The sequence below is a fragment of the Akebia trifoliata genome, chromosome 2 (genome assembly GCF_017979445.1).
Source record: "Akebia trifoliata isolate Shusen 1 chromosome 2, ASM1797944v1, whole genome shotgun sequence".
Taxonomy (NCBI): domain Eukaryota; kingdom Viridiplantae; phylum Streptophyta; class Magnoliopsida; order Ranunculales; family Lardizabalaceae; genus Akebia; species Akebia trifoliata.
In genome coordinates, this window is record NC_141376.1 from 5260714 (window position 1) to 5279251 (window position 18538).

The 18538-nt window shown below is 36.6% G+C and overlaps 2 protein-coding genes across 6 annotated transcripts; both read right to left on the minus strand.

Annotated features, from left to right (window-relative positions):
• Nucleotides 1-1383: 1383 nt before the first annotated feature.
• LOC147409033 (cytochrome P450 CYP82D47-like) lies at nt 1384-5421 on the minus strand. Its single transcript, XM_086424741.1, has 2 exons — nt 4403-5421; nt 1384-2097 (listed from the first exon to the last, which is right to left on the minus strand). The coding sequence occupies exons 1-2, from the start codon at nt 5360-5362 to the stop codon at nt 1474-1476; spliced, it is 1584 nt and encodes a 527-aa protein (XP_086280867.1). The 5' UTR covers nt 5363-5421; the 3' UTR covers nt 1384-1473.
• A 3805-nt stretch (nt 5422-9226) lies between these two features.
• LOC147409034 (cytochrome P450 CYP82D47-like) lies at nt 9227-18382 on the minus strand. 5 transcript variants are annotated; one of them, XM_086424837.1, is made up of 6 exons: nt 18227-18382; nt 15888-16056; nt 15577-15769; nt 15345-15474; nt 11630-14154; nt 9227-10182 (listed from the first exon to the last, which is right to left on the minus strand). In XM_086424837.1, exons 5-6 carry the CDS (start codon nt 12584-12586, stop codon nt 9559-9561), a joined length of 1581 nt encoding a protein of 526 aa, XP_086280963.1. In that variant the 5' UTR covers nt 12587-14154; nt 15345-15474; nt 15577-15769; nt 15888-16056; nt 18227-18382; the 3' UTR covers nt 9227-9558. The 5 variants fall into 5 exon arrangements, with proteins under 5 accessions (XP_086280963.1, XP_086280976.1, XP_086280956.1 ...); XM_086424850.1 differs by having other exon boundaries at nt 15577-15665; nt 15888-16070; nt 18227-18379; XM_086424830.1 differs by having other exon boundaries at nt 15888-16070; nt 18227-18379.
• Between the last annotated feature and the right edge of the window lie 156 nt (nt 18383-18538).

The following is an 18538-nucleotide window of genomic DNA, read 5'->3' on the forward strand; positions in this document are numbered from 1 at the left end:
ATTGTCCTTACAAGCCAAAATTTTGAGCCGAAATTCTTTTTATTTTTTTATTTATAAAAAACACGACAGTTTAAGGACCAAAATTTTAATATTTTAATTAGAAAAAAAAATTGGCTCTTAAAAGATCGATTTTGATTCCTTTTAACAAATTATGTAAAATTATTATTTTAAAAAAAATATATTTTTTAATAGATTTTTATTTTGATAATTTCTCCTTGTATCAATCAAGTTCGGATCCAATAAAAGGTGAGAAATTATGTAAATTATATTATGTATTTTGTTTAACTATATGTAATTTATTTAGTTTTTGTTTATCTAATGGATTTGTTCCCACCTTGACACAAACCAGTTGTTATTTGATCGAGTTTGGATTTCAATCCTAATAGAGATCCAATAAAAACCCTATACAAGAAGTTTCTGATCCAATCCTTATCGGATTGGTCCAAGATCAACCTCGATACGATCTATTTGTCAACCTAATGATAGTTAAGTGCAGAGATGTCATGGGAAGTCTTGTATTCCATTTTTTTATAAATCATGAGCTTTACAAAAGCGATTCATGCATGTCCTGCTGCCAATTACACCCAAGTCTTTATACATTTGGGCTTTAGATAATAAGCGAGGAATGACTAGTTCCACTGGTCTTATGGAAACTCAAATTCTTCGTTAAGGTCCCAATCAAATACATTGTAATAATGCGATTGCAACTAATCTCTAGGAATTATGTGATTTTCCTCAAATCCTAAGGGTCATGTTGATGGAGATCCTCACCAGAGAGTTGTGGCTAGAAAAGTCCGATTCAATTAAGGGTTGTTTCTCAATTTTCTTCTGAAAATGGACATCCTAAATTATTCTATTAAGAGTGCTATATTACATTACGCTTAAATGTTAATATTTATTTTGATTGAACAAAAAGAAGATGTTACCCATGCAGGGGCGGAGCTAGTGGGGGCAATTGCCCCCCCAGAATTTTGAGACACCCCCATATTTTCAACTAATTACATGTCCCATTTATCCCCACTCCCTCACCTCTCTCCCCATTTTCTCCCACACCCTCACCTCCCTCCAATCGTATTTTCCAGCACAAATAATTTTCCCACCCTCCAAGTTCTTCAACTATACAACTAACCATAGTTTACCCCCAGTACAAGAAAATCCTGGCTCCACCCCCGTACGCATGTTTATTTTATAAGAAAAACTTCTTCAAGGTCAGGTTTTTAAGATCGGGTTCTTATTGAAACCCAAATTCTTGAGTAGGGTCCTAAGTTATTGGATTGGATTTTGGGCCTTATCAGATCAACAGCCCTAAAATCTCCACCAGTATTGGATGAGCATGCAGAGTTCTCTTTAGAGACGAGAAAATTTCTTCTATAACATACCACATTGATTTATGAAGCTTGCATATAATATAGAATTTCCAATAAAAGGTATAGCAGATAACCTCTCATGTGTTCCAGTATTTTCATAATTCAATTAATCATATAGTTTAGAAGGGAGTCGCGGGATGATTAGAACTTCAAGTGGTGTTACTTTCAGATTAGTGAGGCCAGCACTCTCGGTCATATCCACTGGTGCATCAAATGGGGTGGCAAACTCAAATGCATGCAACAAACGTGCCAGGGTCAAATGCACGACTTGGAGGCCAAATGAGATCGCTGGGCACGCTCGTCTACCAGACCCAAAAGGGATGAGTTCGAAATGCTGTCCCCTAACGTCCACGTTCGCTTGGCTTGTGAGAAATCTCTCCGGTTGAAATTCCATAGGGTTGGACCATACTCGTGGGTCTCGCTGAATTTTCCAAATATTTACTATTAGGCGCGTGCCTACAGGGACGTGGTAGCCAGCTACCGTGCAGTCCTCGATGGCTTCATGTGGTATAGATAATGGAGCAGCTGGGTACAAGCGCAACGTTTCCTTGACAATGGCTTGGAGGTACACAAGTTTCTTTATATCTGCTTCATCCAAGGGCCTATCTTTTCCAACATGTAAATCAATCTCATCTTGGGCCTTCTTCAATATGTGTCGATTGTTCAGTAGTAAGGAAAGTGCCCATGTTAGAGTGACAAACGTGGTATCGCTGCCTCCCAGTATTAGAGCCTGCCAAGCCAACGACAACAATGCTTGAAAACAAAAGAAAATAACATGAGGGGTGTCAATTGAGTTCACTGGCCCGTTAATCTGGTCCAGACAGGGGTTTTATTTTGAGACCACAAAGATAAAGTTGGGCTTAAAAATTTCACCTCGTTAAACTTGGGATAAAGTAGGGCTTTACAATGTACAACCCAGTCGGACGCTGTCCTCTGGTATATGTTATAGACCTCAGTGGGCAGACACCTTAATGTGGTGGCTCGCGCATATTCATAGGTGCATTTTACTTGTATGCTGAGAACAAATGACAAATCTAACTATTTTTACAATCACAACAGATATTAGAACTTTGTTTTGATGGAAAACAACATTGGATGACTCCAAATTATTTTATAAAGTGAATTAATTTAATTGATTTATAGAGTTTGAAAATCAAATCAACCCATCCAATTTAGCCCTGTAGCTATGGGACTGATTTAAGTTATCGCCTAGCTCTTTAGGGCCCAGCCAAACAATTACAAACCTGTCCACCAACAAACCTACAAATCCTATCTACATGTGGACTACAATAGCCACTTGGACTACAAATCCAAATGGGGGGTTAATAAAAAAAGTTGCAACTGGCACCCCAACGTTTAATTATTACACCCCAATTTTTTAAAATGTTTATTACACCCTCACTAAAGATTTAAAAAAAAAAAAAAAAAACCTCTTCAAACATTACAAACTTCTAGTTCTAATTATAATATAAACATTACAAAACATTATAACACTCATTCAAACAATTTCAATGGTCATTTGCAATTAGGTTCATATAAAACCTAAACCCAACAAACAAAAATCTAGCAAAAAATAAAAGGGAAAACGAAAGAACTTCTATTGGCATCCTAACTTTTACTTATTCTCTATCACTCACTTATTTTCTTTAATTTTACTATGGGTGTGATAATTAAAAGTTGGAGTGCCAATTGCAGTCTTCTTTTCTTCCATTTGCGGGATAAGTATGGGGTTACTGATCAGCTCTCACAGGATTTGAACTTGATCATGGGATCAACAGTTCTCAAGCTTTACCTCCCCATTGTGTGGCTCTCCAAGAAACTAAGGACTCCCAAGAAAAATGTATCCCTACACAAATTGCACTAGTCCCCAGGACAATCACAAACCTATGGAGAATCCTTGTTTCTCCTCGCCCTCCTATAATTGTAATGAGGGGGAAAAAAGGAAAAACTACTTAATGATGAATGGAGAATGATATACTCCTAATTTTGAATATTTAGATATATTTTTTGATCTATTTTGACATTTTATAACAAAACATATCAAATAGAATTGGGATTTTTTTATTTTTTATTTTTAAGATTTGATCGTAACTTTGATTTAAGTGTCCATTTCACAAGTATGATATTTGCATTTTGGTTATTTCAAGAAGTTCTCTAGTGTCGAGTTCAAAAAAAATAAATCTAAATCACATTTGTAGTGTTGAGTTCAACATTTTTATCGTTAAGATTAACATTTCTAATTTTCTAGTTCAACATTTTTTATTGTCAAGATCAATCACGATTCACGACAATAAAAATATTGACTTCGACATAATAAACTATTGATCGCGACAATAAAAATATTGGTCTCATCAAAATATTAAACTCCGCAATTGTTGATCTCGACAATCAATATTAAACTTGAAAACAGTTTTGAACTCTGACTGCAAAATAAAATATTGAACTTAACATTAAAATTAAAATAATGCTCAAGTCACATCAAGAATGGACCGCACATCGCACACCCTGGCGTGAAAGTGCATGAGAACCATAGATGCTTTCTTCAAAATGCAAGTGAAAAACATTTATCATTCCCATCCATTTTCACATCAAGATGTGCTTATATGAGATCCAATCTTGACGTCACTCCCGCAGGACTCTTAAAATTATTGATCCACGTGGCATGTATTTGGGGTATGGGAGGAGGGTTTCAATCGTCCACTCTGGGTGCATTCGATCCGAACTCTTTCTTTTTTATCTCAACTATTAGTTTGACGGAAAACCTCACCCGTGGGTTGACGCTCGTGTTTTCAATAAAAATCAAGAAATCTTGCGTGTCCTGTGATGGGAGGATAAGAGCAATTTTCTGGAGATAAGTATTGGTCTATCAAAGGATTTCGATCCGACCAGCTGACAGCCCTACTTGGTTGTTGGTATAATGGTACATCGATGCATATTAGAAAATTCAAAAAATGAAAAAAAAAAAAAAAAAAAAAAAAAAACCGATCATAGCATTTGCTTTTGTATTTAATTATATCATCGTAAGATAAACATACCATGCTCGTGGCCTTGTTGACGATATCGGCATCGTAACCATAGAGCTTTTCATCTTTAAGAGTTGACAGCATCACGTCTATGAAGTCTCCATCGCTGTGGGCCTTACTTCCCAATTTATTTCGTCGATGCTCCTGTAGCCATTTCTCGAGAAGATCATCCAATTCTTTGAAAGTTTTTTTCATGTCTCTTTCGTGACCTTGTATATCCAACCACCCTAAAAATGGCACATAGTCCGACACGACAAACAATCCTGCTAGGTAAAAAAAATCTTTTATGGCTTTCTTGAACCGCCGCGCCTCCTCACCCTCGCCTTCACATGTAGCAGCACTAGCATCAAAATATCTCTTCCCAGCAACCATCCTAACAACCACATTAACTGTAAGGTCACTCAACCATCCGTTCATCTCAACCAAAACACCATTGCCTTTGTTATTCTTTGCCCACAATTGGTACAATTCCTTTATACACATGTCAACCTCGGAGATCCGAACATACTTGAGCAACTCGAGCCTATGGTTCGAGAGAAGCTCAAGCGTGGCTATCTTGCGCACTTCACGCCAATATGGCCCGTACGAACTGAAGCCCAACATGGCGTGGTTGTAGCCCATTAATTTCATGGCTACGGAGCTTGGACGGGTGGCGAACGCCTTGTCATTGGTAGTGAAGCATTCCTTTACTACCTCCCAACTGCTCACCACCAGTGCTCGATGAACACCTAGCCGTATCGTTAAGACCGGTCCATACTTGTCGGCCATGGCCCCCAATGTAAAGTGGGGAGGGTGTTTACCTCCTAACATAGGGAGGTGACCGATGATGGGCCACGCACAACCCGCTTTGGGAGCCTTGTTACACTTACCACCTGCGCTTCTTCTCCATAAGACTAGATAATAGAGAAAGATTAGGAAGGCAAAGAGGGAAGTGATTGTGGCTGTGGCCGGGAAATGTAGGAGGGACTCCATAGCTTTTCAGTTTTCAACACTCAGTATATGGGCACAACTTTAGCTTCATCTATAGGCTTAGGAAATAATAATAAAAAAATAGATAGGGTGATTTCAAGATACCTCCATATTTTCCTGAATATTAGAGACACGCTCTTATGTTTTAGAACTGATGACATGCATTCCTTGACCCTTGACCTCAGTATTTTAAATAAATTAAGGAGAAAAGACTCAAATGCCCTCATCGTTAATCTCTTTTGGATAAAAATTTTAACCATCTTTCGTCTATTTTAAGATTGTATCTATTTTACGTCTTTAACATTCAAATCTCAAGGCAAAATACAATTTTTGAAGAAATATAAAATGATAAAATTTTAGATAAAAAAATCAATAATATTTATAACAAAAAGAAAGATAAAAAATAAATGATGAAAATAAAGTTGAATAGATTAAAATTATCTTGGAATTTGAAGAATTTGAAAATGATTGATTTTGAAGAATAAAAATTTAGATTTTAACGTAGTGATTAAAGATGAAGACATTTGAGTCTTTTTCTCTTAGGGTATGTTTGATTGCATGGAAAGTTACTTTTCATAAAATTTGAAATCCATGAAAAATTAGTTGTGAAAAATAGGTAGGGTTGAAAAATCAAATTTCATTGTTTGATTTCACTTAGATAAAATCATGAAAAAAATATGAGAAAAAAGAAGAAGAGGAGAAGGAGGAAGAAAATGAGAGGAGGGGGAGAGGACGAAGAAGATGACGAGGAAGAGGGAGGGGAGAAGATGTGGCGATGGTGGTGGCGACGACGGAGGTAAGTGAGGAAGATAAGGGGAGAACGAGGTGGTGGTGGTGGCGATGGCGGAGGACGTGAGGGATGAAGAAGAAGAAGAAGAGAGAGAAGGTGGTCGAAGACGGAACTGACGATGACGACGACGGCGAGGTTAGTATAGTGGTGGTGGTGGTGGTGGTAGTAATGATGGTAGGGAAGAATTGAGGATGGAAAATATGGGTGGATTTCATTTTTCCACCCATATGGGTGGGAAAGTGAAATTCATGATTTAGTGGACTTTTTGAATGGGATGAAATATGGGTGAAAAAGTGAAATTCATGATTTAGTGGACTTTTTAAATGAGATGAAAAATAAATTTTTATTTTCATGTGCAATCAAACACTAGAAAAATGTCATTTTTCATGAAAATTGATTTTGAATCCTATTTTTCATGTGCAATCAAACATACTCTTAGTCTATTTAGAAGACTCAAGTCAAGTAAAGCATGATCACTCAAAAAATATGAAAGATAAAGTCGCAAAAAATATTTGACGCTTTCCATCAAACAAATGGTTGATATGAGATAATACATCTAGCGATTTCTTAGAAAAGCAGTAATTATCCCTTTACGATGTACTGGTCTCTGATAAAACAAACTTTTTTCATAAATCTCAACCGTTCGTTTTGATGTGAGAAAAATCTTAAAAATTGTTCGTTTACGGCTCTGCTTTTGACATTATTGGACAAGACAATATTGGCTGTCGAAATGAGTGACATCATTGGACTAGACTAGACAATATTGGCTGTAAATGGGTGAGGCAGATTCATTGGTATTGCCACTAAACTTCATTTTATTATAAAGACGTGACGCTTGTTTGAAAGTTGAATTTTGACTTTATACGGATAGAAAGGATGAATATGAGACCATTAAAAAATAATTCACTGATGCATTTTTCCGGACAACCAAATCGATTGTTAGAATTTTTTTAATAATTGGTAGTTTGGTAGGATGTGTGGTTTTGCTTGGAGATGATAAAATCGTGGCATCCACTGATGTGCACATGCCCATCATATATTGGCCACTTAAGTACAAGGCAGTTGCGGACAATTGATGTGTAAATTGTAAAATAGACAAGACGTTTTTTTTTCATCCAATGTCGAATGAGTCTTCTTGGAATTTGGATGAGAAATAAATATCTTTTATTCAAACCTCTCCACCTTTTACTAATGCCACAACAATTCTTATATAAATCACCAAACAATTTGGAGATGATAAAATCGTGGCATCCACTGATGTGTACATGCCCATCAGATATTGGCCACTTAAGTACAAGGCAGTTGCCTACAATTGATGTGTAAATTGTAAAATAGACTAAGATGTTTTTTTTTCATCCAATGTCGAATGAGTCTTCTTGGAATTCGGATGAGAAATACATATCTTTTATCCAAACCTCTCCATCAATTGAAGGATTGAGATGGCAGAGCACTCTTAAAATACCTTCCTAAAAGAGATTTTTTAGAAAATAGATGTTAATCCCCAAAGTAGTATTGTAGAGGTAAATTCGAGTTTTATCTCTAATTTCTCTAAAAAAAGTGATTTCTTACTCCTTCGTGAGGGCATCGATGTGGTACCTGTCAATAATCCTTCGAAAATCAAATTAGAGTTACAGAAAAGATTAATAGATGTTCACTCAAATTTAAAGGAAAAGAAAAACTTGGTAAAGATTTCTAATGCCTGATAATATTATTACTTCCAAATTAAGTCTAAAATCAAATAATTTAAAATCTATGACAGAGCATCTAATGGGGATTCACGATAATGTTATCAAACAATATCAATTGCGATGATGATATGATAAGAAATAATGAGACCATAGTAGGCAAATCACGGTCAAGCTTGGTAAAGTTAATTGTGAGCATAGGGAGATCAAGTTTGCTGTTCCCAAGAGGAATTGTATTGGCACACAAACTTTTACTTACAACACACCAATCATTTAGAAATTGAATATAGAGATTGATGTGTTATAAGTAAAAGTTGGTGTGTAAATATAAGCTTTATTGTTCTTATCACATGTCGGGATTCTATGATGGGCATGTCTTGGTATTTTGAGTAGGAAAATGCTGAAGTAACATTGAGATTGACATCGTAAGGCACATTAGTGTGCACATAACCGTAGATGCTTCTAACTCGTATCTCAATGACAAGCATCTATGGTTCTGACATACATCCACATCAGCAATGGCCCCATGATGTCCCCCAACAATGTTACTCCAACACGACTCTTTTGAATATTAAGGATCAAGCTCTGAAAAATTTTGAGTTCCTGATGGTAATGTGAAATATTATTATTAATCCATATGTGAATTGGTCGGCCATAGAAGCAAATTAAGGAGATGGTTTGGTTTTGATAATGTTGAAAGGTGCTTTCTAGCCTTCCATTTGGCATGTTTGAAAAGAAAGGAATGAAAGGTTCTTTCAAGATATTTTCCATTATAAAAAGTTTATCTTTTCACTAGATTGAAGATGATGTTTGAGTACTACTATTTTCGAGTACAAAAAAAAGTTGAAAGTTCATGTGAGAATATGAAATTGCTTTCTCACGGGTGTTCCTCTTCATGTTCCTAGACATAATTTAAATAAAAGAAAGTTGCATGATCCCAATAATTAAAGACTTGGGTATGCTTTATCTTCAAAAAAAAAAAAAAAAAAAATTTACATATTGAAGTGATTTCTAACTTGATGATTGCAATCATATGTTTTAATATTTATATATTAGGGTTACTTTCTATATCTTCATTGAAGTAATTCTTATGATTAAGACTTTAATTGAACTAAATCACTCTTATTAATTTATATCTTAAATCTTAGGGTGAATTACCATTTTGTGAGTTGAATTTGGCGAATTTATGATTCCAATTGATTGGTCGAAATCACAAGTTTAAAGAAACTAGTTAATTCCCCCTATGACAATCTCATTGGTTTGTATTGTAACGATCTAGCTAAAATTAGGAAAATCTCACTTAAAACTTGTTAAATTGTCACTTCAAAACCTCTGATATCATTATCATTCACGTTTTGGTAATTAAAATGAACACTGAGCCAAAATCATAAATTCATCAAAAGTTTATCACGTTTTCATAAATATATCTACCCCCTTCCTCTCAATTTTTTGTTGATGACATTGCCTCTTGACCGGTCCTTCTCATATACTAATTGGAAATGACCTAAATATCTTTTTCTTCAATTTCTAATAAAAAACCTCTTAATTTCTTCATAAAATCATTCATCTTTAAGTTATTGGATTATACAGCTAACCATAATTTGCCCCCATTACAAGAAAATCCTGGCTCCGCCCTGAGTATAGAAGATATTAATTGATATATATCACACATATTCTTCTCCATGATACATCAACATTGCTTAACAACTCTCCTCCTTAAATTATTATTGGTAAAGCTTCAAAGGGAGTCGTGGGTTGATTACAACTTCAAGTGGAGTTGCCTTTAGGTTAGTGAGGCCTGCACTCTCAGTCATATCCACAGGTGCATCTAACAATGTCTTGAACTCAAACCCATGCACCAAACGTGCCAAAGTCAAGTGCACTACTTGAAGACCGAATGAGATCCCTGGGCATGACCGTCTACCCGACCCGAAAGGGATGAGCTCGAAATGTTGACCTCTAACGTCTATGTCCACGTGGCTCGTGAGAAATCTCTCTGGTTGGAATTCAGTAGGATTGGACCATACACGTGGGTCTCTCTGAATTTTTGAAATATTTATTAATAGAGTTGTACGTGCAGGGACGTGGTAGCCAGCTACGGTGCAGTCCTCCATGGCCTCGTGTGGGGCGGTCAGTGGACCTGCTGGATACAAACGCAAGGTTTCCTTGACAATGGCTTGTAGATATGGAAGTTTCTTTATATCTGTATCGTCCACGTGTCTGTCTTTTCCTACAAGGAAGTCAATCTCATCTTGGGCATTCTTTAGTATGTGTCGATTGTTCAGTAGCAAGGAAAGGGCCCATATTAGAGTGACCATTATGGCGTCGGATCCACCCAGAATCATAGTCTGCAAAACGAAAACAAAAAAAAGAATCGTGATAATCTGACTTTTCCACGTGGCATACTCAATGACTCTCCTGACATGAGTTATGTCATAACCATAGATTTTCTTTCGTCCGGATGCACAACTGCAAAGATTTATATGTATGATTGTGCATCCCAAGGCATAAAATCTATGATTCTGACACACCTCACGTCAAGGGAGTGAATAGAGTATGCCACGTGGGAGTCATATTATCACCACTCCAAAAGAATAAAAATAAAATTTGGTTCATCAAAACTATTTGAGGCTCACAATCATGTAAAGGAGGGCAAAGATGGGAGATGCATTAAAAGAGAAAAATGCTAAAGTGACTTTTTATGATACTGCATTCAACAATGCGTTGACCTAGAGGTGCTCCTAGAACCATAGGTGTTTTTCCTGAATAATGCTGAAGTGATCTCAAGATTGTACCTCATATTGCACTTTCCTGATGTGGAAGTGTGGAGGAATCATATATGTTTTTCATTGAGATGAGTAAAAAGGTGTCTACGATTCCTACTCACTTCTACATAAGGTACAATCTTGAAGTCATTCCAGCACAGCTCATTTTTCCTCCAGACACGAGAGTGAAAAGCATCTATGATTCCATGCATATCACGATGTCAGCTCAGTGTTGAGTAGTGTCCTGCAGAGTTATTCTAGCATTACTCTTTAACAAATATTGTATTGATCTCTAGAAAAACAGAACAGTTCTCCAAGAAATATTTGCTTCCCATCCCATCTGTCATATGTTTGACGGAGAGACTCAGATGCCGTTGTTTGAGGTTAAAAAGTCCAAAGTAAAATTAAAAAATACATTTAAAAATAAAAAAATAAAAATTCTGATTTCTAGGATATATGTGTTTGTCCTCTTATCTCAACCATCCGATATGATATTTCTTGTTTGGATTCTCTTGAATAAGAGGATTAAGATTTAAAATAGAAAAAGGGCTTTAGACTTTTGTGTGTATGATAGTTAAGGATCTCTATGATTGTAATCTTTTTCAACGATATAGTGATTTGACTCCAATATATCTCATCGACGGAGTAGACCAACTGTGGAACCATGTAAATTCTTTGTAATTTGTAATTTGTTCTCAATTATAAGCAGTTTTTCCTTCAGTGGAGTGCCCGTAATAAGTTTTCGTAAGATTGGAAGCATGATTATGCTTAAAAAAGGCAAGCTCAATTCCCAAAATTAAATCATTACTCATCTCAAAGAGAGGTTTGAGGCAGAATATGTATCTGCTTCAAACCTCTCGATTAAGGCATTATATAGTATAATGCCTTGGGTGGAAAGGTATTCGTAGGATTTCGTTAAGAATAGTCCCTAGGAAATTTGTACTAATGCTTTTGAAGTCCATTTTATCTTCCCATCTCAATCATATGTTTGAGACTAGAAAATCCTTCCCTTCTAGCAAGATACACATACCAGGCAAGTAGCTTTGATAACAGTATCAGCATCGTAATCAAATCGCTCTGTATCTTCAAGGATTGAAATCATCACATCCATAAAGTCTTGGTCGCTCTGTTCTTCTCTCAACGACTTCTCTCTTCGATGCTCCTCTACCCATCTCCCAAGGAATAAATCCAATTCTTTCGCTGTTCTCCTCATGGCCTTCTCATGACCTTGCAAATCCAACCACCCTAAGAAAGGCAATGCATCCGACACTAAGAACAGCCCCACCAAGTAAAAGAAATCTCTAATTGCTTTCTGACACCGCCGCGCTTCCTCCTCACATGCAGCACTAGCACCAAAATATCGCTTTCCTGCAACCATCCTAAGTGCCAAGTTCAGTGTCAAGTCACCAAACCATCGCTTCATCTCTACCAAAACACTACCTTTATTATTCTTGGCCCACACCTGATACATCTCTTTTATACATGTGTCAATCTCTGAGGCCCAGACATGCTTGAGTAACTCGATCCGACTATTCGAGAGAAGCTCGAGCATGGCTATCTTGCGCAATTTGCGCCAGTAGGGCCCGTAAGGACCAAAGCCGAACATGGCGTAGTTGTAGCCCATGATTTTAACAGCCACAGAGCTTGGGCGAGTGGCAAAGACCCTGTCGTTCGTAGTTAAACACTCCTTTGCTACCTCCCAACTACTCACCACCAGTGTTCGACGTACTCCTAGACGTAAAGTAAACACAGGTCCATACTTGTCGGCCATGTCCCCCAACGTAAAGTGAGCCGGGCGGTGACCTCCTAACATAGGAAGATGACCGATGATAGGCCATGCTCCATTGGGTTCAGGAGCCTCTATGCTCTTGTTACTCTTACTACTTGCACTTCTCCTTCTCCATAAGAATAGATAATAGAGAAAGAATAATAAGGAAAAGAGGGCACTCATAGTTGCAGTGGATGTGTAAGGTAGAAGGGAATCCATTGTTTGATGATGATGAGTTTAGTGTGAAGAAAACTTGGTATAATTTATAGATTTAAAAAATGACGATAAAAGTCTTAGATTCTTATCGGTTTAGGAAGAGTCAAATTTGTTCTAATTTTCAATTTAAATGGTAGGTCTACAAAATGACAAAAAAAAAAAAAGGCCTCAGGCCACTATCAACTGAGAAATTTTTAATAAGTGATGCTGACAGGATGTTGAATTCTTGTATAATTAATTATTCTAAAAGTAAATAGATGAATCTATTAGGAAATCTAATCTGATCAAATCATATTTTATCCTGATCTTCGTCGATAATGTTATAAAAGATGATTTAATATATTAAAATACATCTTATTATAATCTTCCTATAGCACCCACCCACATTTCTTTCACAGTCCAGAGAGTGTCATGTTGAAAGAAAAAACCACAGCCCCATAGGGTTCTTGGCCTACATCAGAAAAAGAAAAAAAATTAAAAAAATCACGAACTTTTCTTGGCCTGATCAAAGACTTTGAAACACTGAACACCCAAATTTAAACCAGTTGATTTTTTTTTTATAGTCAATGTGATTCTCTCACATGACATGGTGCTGTATAAAAAAAAAAAAAAAACACTACAGACGATCCGAGCGGAACTTATGTATGGCTGCCCACATGAACCAAATCTACAATATGGTAAATTGAGAAGTTAAGCCATCTCTTGTGGGGGCAACTGCCCTCACTCTAAATCCGTCCCTGCTCCCCGAAATCAGAACACATAAACATTTTACACAATCAACTACGAATAAAAGCCCCTATCACTCCAGCACAAAGAAGCTCTTTTCCAGTATACTCACATGCCACAGAAATTATCCCATATCTGATGGATTAATTGATCAGCGAAGGCCAAAAATTAGCAAGTTTACAAAGTAAAGGCTACCTATATCACCCGGGTATGGGTCATCCAAGTGTCTGACTTACTTTACTCCTATACTGGACATGCCTACATAGATAATATTCAAGCTTTTTTTGTTTTTTTTTTCTAATATAATAAAACCTTTATTACTTTCTTTAAATTTAAATCTATCGTGCTTTTGTAAACATTATTTCAACATAAAACATTCAGGTGAGGCTGAGTGTTATTCAACACGGATCCCAAATCCAAATCCAAATCCATGTCGAGTTGCGCTGACATAGTTAGCCACCCAAGGCCAAGAACCAACTTGCACTGTTTCATAATAATAAATACTGGCTAATGTGAAGTAAACTCTTGGTTGAAAAAATAAAATGCCTAAGTTAGAAAAGAAAGCAATGTAGGAACTAGAAATAAATACCAAATGATACGTTTATAACATACATATACATTTAATTAACTTTATAAAGGAGCTTAGGAAAAAAAACTCCGAAAAGAAACTAACAGGGCAATGGATGGTTTATATGATTCTTACCACCATGGCCTTCATTGCCTGTAGTTTCTTGGAAGGTGTTCTTACGGGAGGTTGCTTGGCATGAACAACCTAAGGTTGTCCTGGCAATTTCTTTATAGGAAGCAGTGGTGAACTGAAATCAACAGCCCCGCGATACCTAGGTCTGCCAAACACATGAATAGATGCTCTACATGATACGTTGGGGGGTTATGAAATCTTCAACAAATTAATTACTTGAGTTTGTACATGGTCAATTGAAGGATGGCAAGCAAAAAAGGTTCTTGAAGGTTTAAGGTGAGAAATCAACATTTTTATAAGAGAATCCTTGAGAAACTTCTACATGATACACAAGTTACATACCTTGGAAAGCATGACCCTTCATGGAGGTAAAGGAAATCATTTGTGTATTCATCAAACAAGGACAAGCTAGCAACAATATAGAGTATTCCTCTCCTTACAGAATTTTCCTCACACACAAAACACATAATAAGGCTTTTTTTTTTTTTTTGCAAGGCAAACAAGGATTAGTGGTCAGCGTGAAGGCGCGGTAAATGGGTTCTGATCCCAGACTTAGCTAAGTTGGCATCTTCAAACATATAGTAAGGTTATAAGCAATAACTAAGAACACACACACACAGAAAACCTTGTCACAGTATCAATTTGGGAAGCAAAGAAATAGTACCTGATATGAAACATCAGCAGCATAAAATCCAAGAAAAATAATTTCTGCAGTTTAAATGATTTCCGAGTAAAAATAATTTACTCTAACAAAAGATTTGTGTTCAAATTTTATATCAACAACTAAGCAAGTAGCTTAGTGCTCAGTTGCTCCCAGAAACTTTTTTGTTCCTAGTCGTACGAAGGATGACAGGACACCTTATGAAGCCTTCTCGGCAAAGAGAGTGACTCTTGGCCAAGAGGAATGTATGTTTTGGGTTTTCAAACCCCCATAAGTCCCTATACAAGAAGGTGTGTATGATTAAATTGGTCTATATGAGACCAGCTAGTGTTTACATGCATCAAGTTCGAATTTTTTTTATTATTATTATTCTGAACTCCGAAAGGTTTTCAATCAAGTTTTGCAGACAAAAAATTTTCTATTGTCTAACAATTTACAGCCTTGATACCCTCATGCGTGCATGTATTAACCTTATGTAATGTAATCACATTTATGGTTCAGTCCATTTGCAATTCAAAAGTATAATTTGGCTTCCAACAATTACAATGAGTTGCAAAATAATCAAACCACCACAAATAACATCAGTAACCAAACAACAACAAATAACTTACTCGTGTCCTAACACAATCAAAAGTAAATCATAAGAAACTTAAGTTCATGTTTTATGAACATACTTGATTTCTAACAGCATCTCGATTTGTAACATGACAACCCATCCATCACAGATAAGTAAGAATAGAATGAAACATCTGCGAAGTCATGTACAACCGTGCATCCCCCCAAAATAGAGCTCCAAGTACCATCCTATAAAGATTTTTCAGAAATATTAAACCTCCTCACAATCAATTAATTCAAATAGTAAGCTATCACAATACAAAAATTATTGAAGCAATAACAAAACAATACCGTGAAGCATTTGACAAACTTGTTTGAAACACCTTCGTCAATAACTTCGAAAGTTGCAATCAAAGGCCATAAGAAGCCATACCCTAAACCTGTCAGCACAGTTCCGATTAATCCCACGAGCAGCCATAGTAGCAGAGGAATCGGCATTGTTAGAAACAAGAAAGCCTTCATAAATGTACCAAATTTAAATGTTCTGCTCCAAATTTATAAAATAAAAAAAATAAAAAAATTATCAGCATTTTTCCTTAAACCCAACAAAAATACAAATAAAAGCAAAAAAAAACATAAAAATGGGCAACAAGGATTCTTACTTTCCCATACAGTAGTAAGTCCAAATCACATGTACCGGCCATAACCCAACAATAATGGCGAAATTTCCAAATGTGATCAAAAGAAAGACAATGGGACCGATAAGAGCAGCTGCAGACAAATGTGATCAAAAGTGCTTCTTGCTCCTCTATGGTGGCACCGGTGTGGTATCTGCCAATAATCCTCTGAAAATCAGAAAGGATTAATAGATGTTCACTCAAATCGAAAGGAAGCCCCTAAAAAAAATCACTAGCTCTGGGTCATCCCTTCAATATGTAGGATCTCCCTAGGATCAGGATTTCCCCTTTATTCAAGATTTGATCATGGGGGATTCCACGATCACAGGGATCTTAAACTAAATTGGAACCTTCCTTATCATGCTTCAAATTTCTTGGGATTTCTCCAAGAATCTTAGAGCTTAATACATGCGATATGGGATCGTACGAATATATTGACTTAGTCTGCCCTGCCAACAGGATAGACCACTATCTATGTTTTGCCTTTCTATTGGGCTGGACTGGATTGAAACTGAATTGGAACCTTCCTTATCGTGCTCCAGGATTCTTGGGATTTCTCCCAGAATCTTAGAGCTTAATACTCGTGGTATGGGATCGAGCGAATATACTGACATAGTCCGCCCTGGCAGTAGGGCAGACCTCTATCTATGCTCTGCCCTTCTATTGGGCTGGACTGGATTATTAGCCTGCTCTGAGTACCACTTGCTCTCAGCACTTGCTGTTCTGCTCTTCAGCTCATGCATTCATCAGGACACGTATAGGGTCTTGATGAGATATTGATTTTACCCTTTACAAGTACTAATCTATAGAGAATTGGTGTTTATTCGTTTGTGTGTCAGTTGTAAACAAGGTTTACTTTGCCCAACTTTTTTTCCTTTGAAAGAAAAAAATAAAATATCTCCTATAAAGGATCAACCTCGTAGCATCCAAAAACATGATCAGATGACACAAGGTTGTAAAGGACAAATTTTTAAGAACTTTGAAAAGATTTAAAAAAAAAAATTAATTTTCACTACTGAATTTTAATTTCAAATTTGGAGTTTTGCAGTTGCACATTTTCAACACCTTGGATCAAGTTCAGAAAAATGATATTTTTTTTTCTTTTTTCTTAATCGAAGTTTTTCAATGATATCTATAGGGCTATGGTGTTGGATTTCCAATTGGATTATCCAATTGGGTACAAGTTGACACCCTCATAAGAGCAACAGTAACGCATTACCCTTCCCTCTACCCATCAACTCTCAACTGTCAATATGAGTAATGGCAGGGGCGGAGCTAGCAAGTAACACATTTCGCAGAACTTTGAGACACCCCTATATTTTCAACTAATTGCATGCTCCATTTGCCCCCACCCCCTCACCTCCCTCCAATTCCCACCTCCTCCCCGCCCCCCCACCCCCCTTCAATTTTTTGTTGATGACATTGCCTCTTGACGGTGCCTTCTTATATACTAATAAGAAATGACCTAAATATCCTTTCCTTCAACTTCTAACCAAAGACCTCTAAATTTTTCCCTAAAACCATTCATCTTCAAGTTCTTCAACTATACAACTATACAACTAACAATAGTTTGCCCCCACTACAAGAAAATCCTAGCTCCGCCCATGCCAAAAACCTCTGAATTTCTCCTTAAAACCATTCATCTTCAAGTTCTTCAATTATACAACTAACCATAATTTGCCCCCCTACAAGAAAATCTTGGCTCCGGCCCTGAAAATTTCAACTCCAATGCATGACCCATCCCTCACCATTTTTTGGGTCTAGACATTTTCAATACCAAAAAAAAGTACTCCCACTTGGTTACCGGTCCTTTCCCTCCTTGTTTAATTACCCATCCGTTTTTTGAGGGAAAAAAAATTAGGGCAGCTATGTTGAAAAAAATGTTAATTGCAGAAAGTTTTAGATCTAAATTAAATTAAAAAATTATTAAACAATTTAAGGGTTGCACGGTTGGAGTGCATATCACGTGCATACCCATAATTGCTACTCACAATGCCTAATGGAGATGCTCTAATGGAGTACTAGATACTTAGATAGGTGTCTGGACTCTGGACTTCTCTTTACCTATAATAGAAATACATTGAGTTAGGCTAGCGACACCAACTCGGTAAGATTTGACTAAAAATGCTAGCCTCACTAACAGGTTGATGAGTGTGTCTTGCTCTCTTTCAATTATTGGCTTGTAAGAAGATTAATTAAAGATTAGAAAGAAAATATTGATAGAAGGAAAGAAAAGGAAAAAAAAAAGAAAAAAAGCCAGAATATCAATTATAAACAGAGATTTATATGAGAGTGTGAGAGATAGGGTTTGAGAGGCTTCATACCGTTTCGTTCAACTCTAGGATAGTTGCGTTTCGATTTGGCTGATTTCTAAGAGAAGATTGAAGATTTCAGGAAAAGGAGTCTTGCGGTTTTTATTTTACTGATTTCCAGGGTTTCTTCGTTCTAGAGAGGATAAAAGAAGAGAGGACTGCGTTCGTAGTTGGATTTGACTTCAAAGTATTTTTTCATAAAACCACAAGGAGTCGTTTTTTTCTCAAAGTGCTCATGGACTCTCAGTGCTTGCCACGTCAAGTATACAAGGTAGTTTTGTAAGTAAAAAGGGTACTTCAGTAAATTATAGGAATGTCATTCAA

Coding starts and splice junctions, on each gene's coding strand:
- LOC147409033 (XM_086424741.1), bottom strand. CDS start 5,362: ATGGAGTCCCTCCTACATTTCCCGGCCACAGCCACAATCACTTCCCTC. Junction 2,098..4,402: donor TCAACAAGGCCACGAGCATG/GTATGTTTATCT, acceptor TTGGCTTGGCAG/GCTCTAATACTGGGAGGCAG.
- LOC147409034 (XM_086424837.1), bottom strand. CDS start 12,586: ATGGATTCCCTTCTACCTTACACATCCACTGCAACTATGAGTGCCCTC. Junction 10,183..11,629: donor TTATCAAAGCTACTTGCCTG/GTATGTGTATCT, acceptor TTCGTTTTGCAG/ACTATGATTCTGGGTGGATC.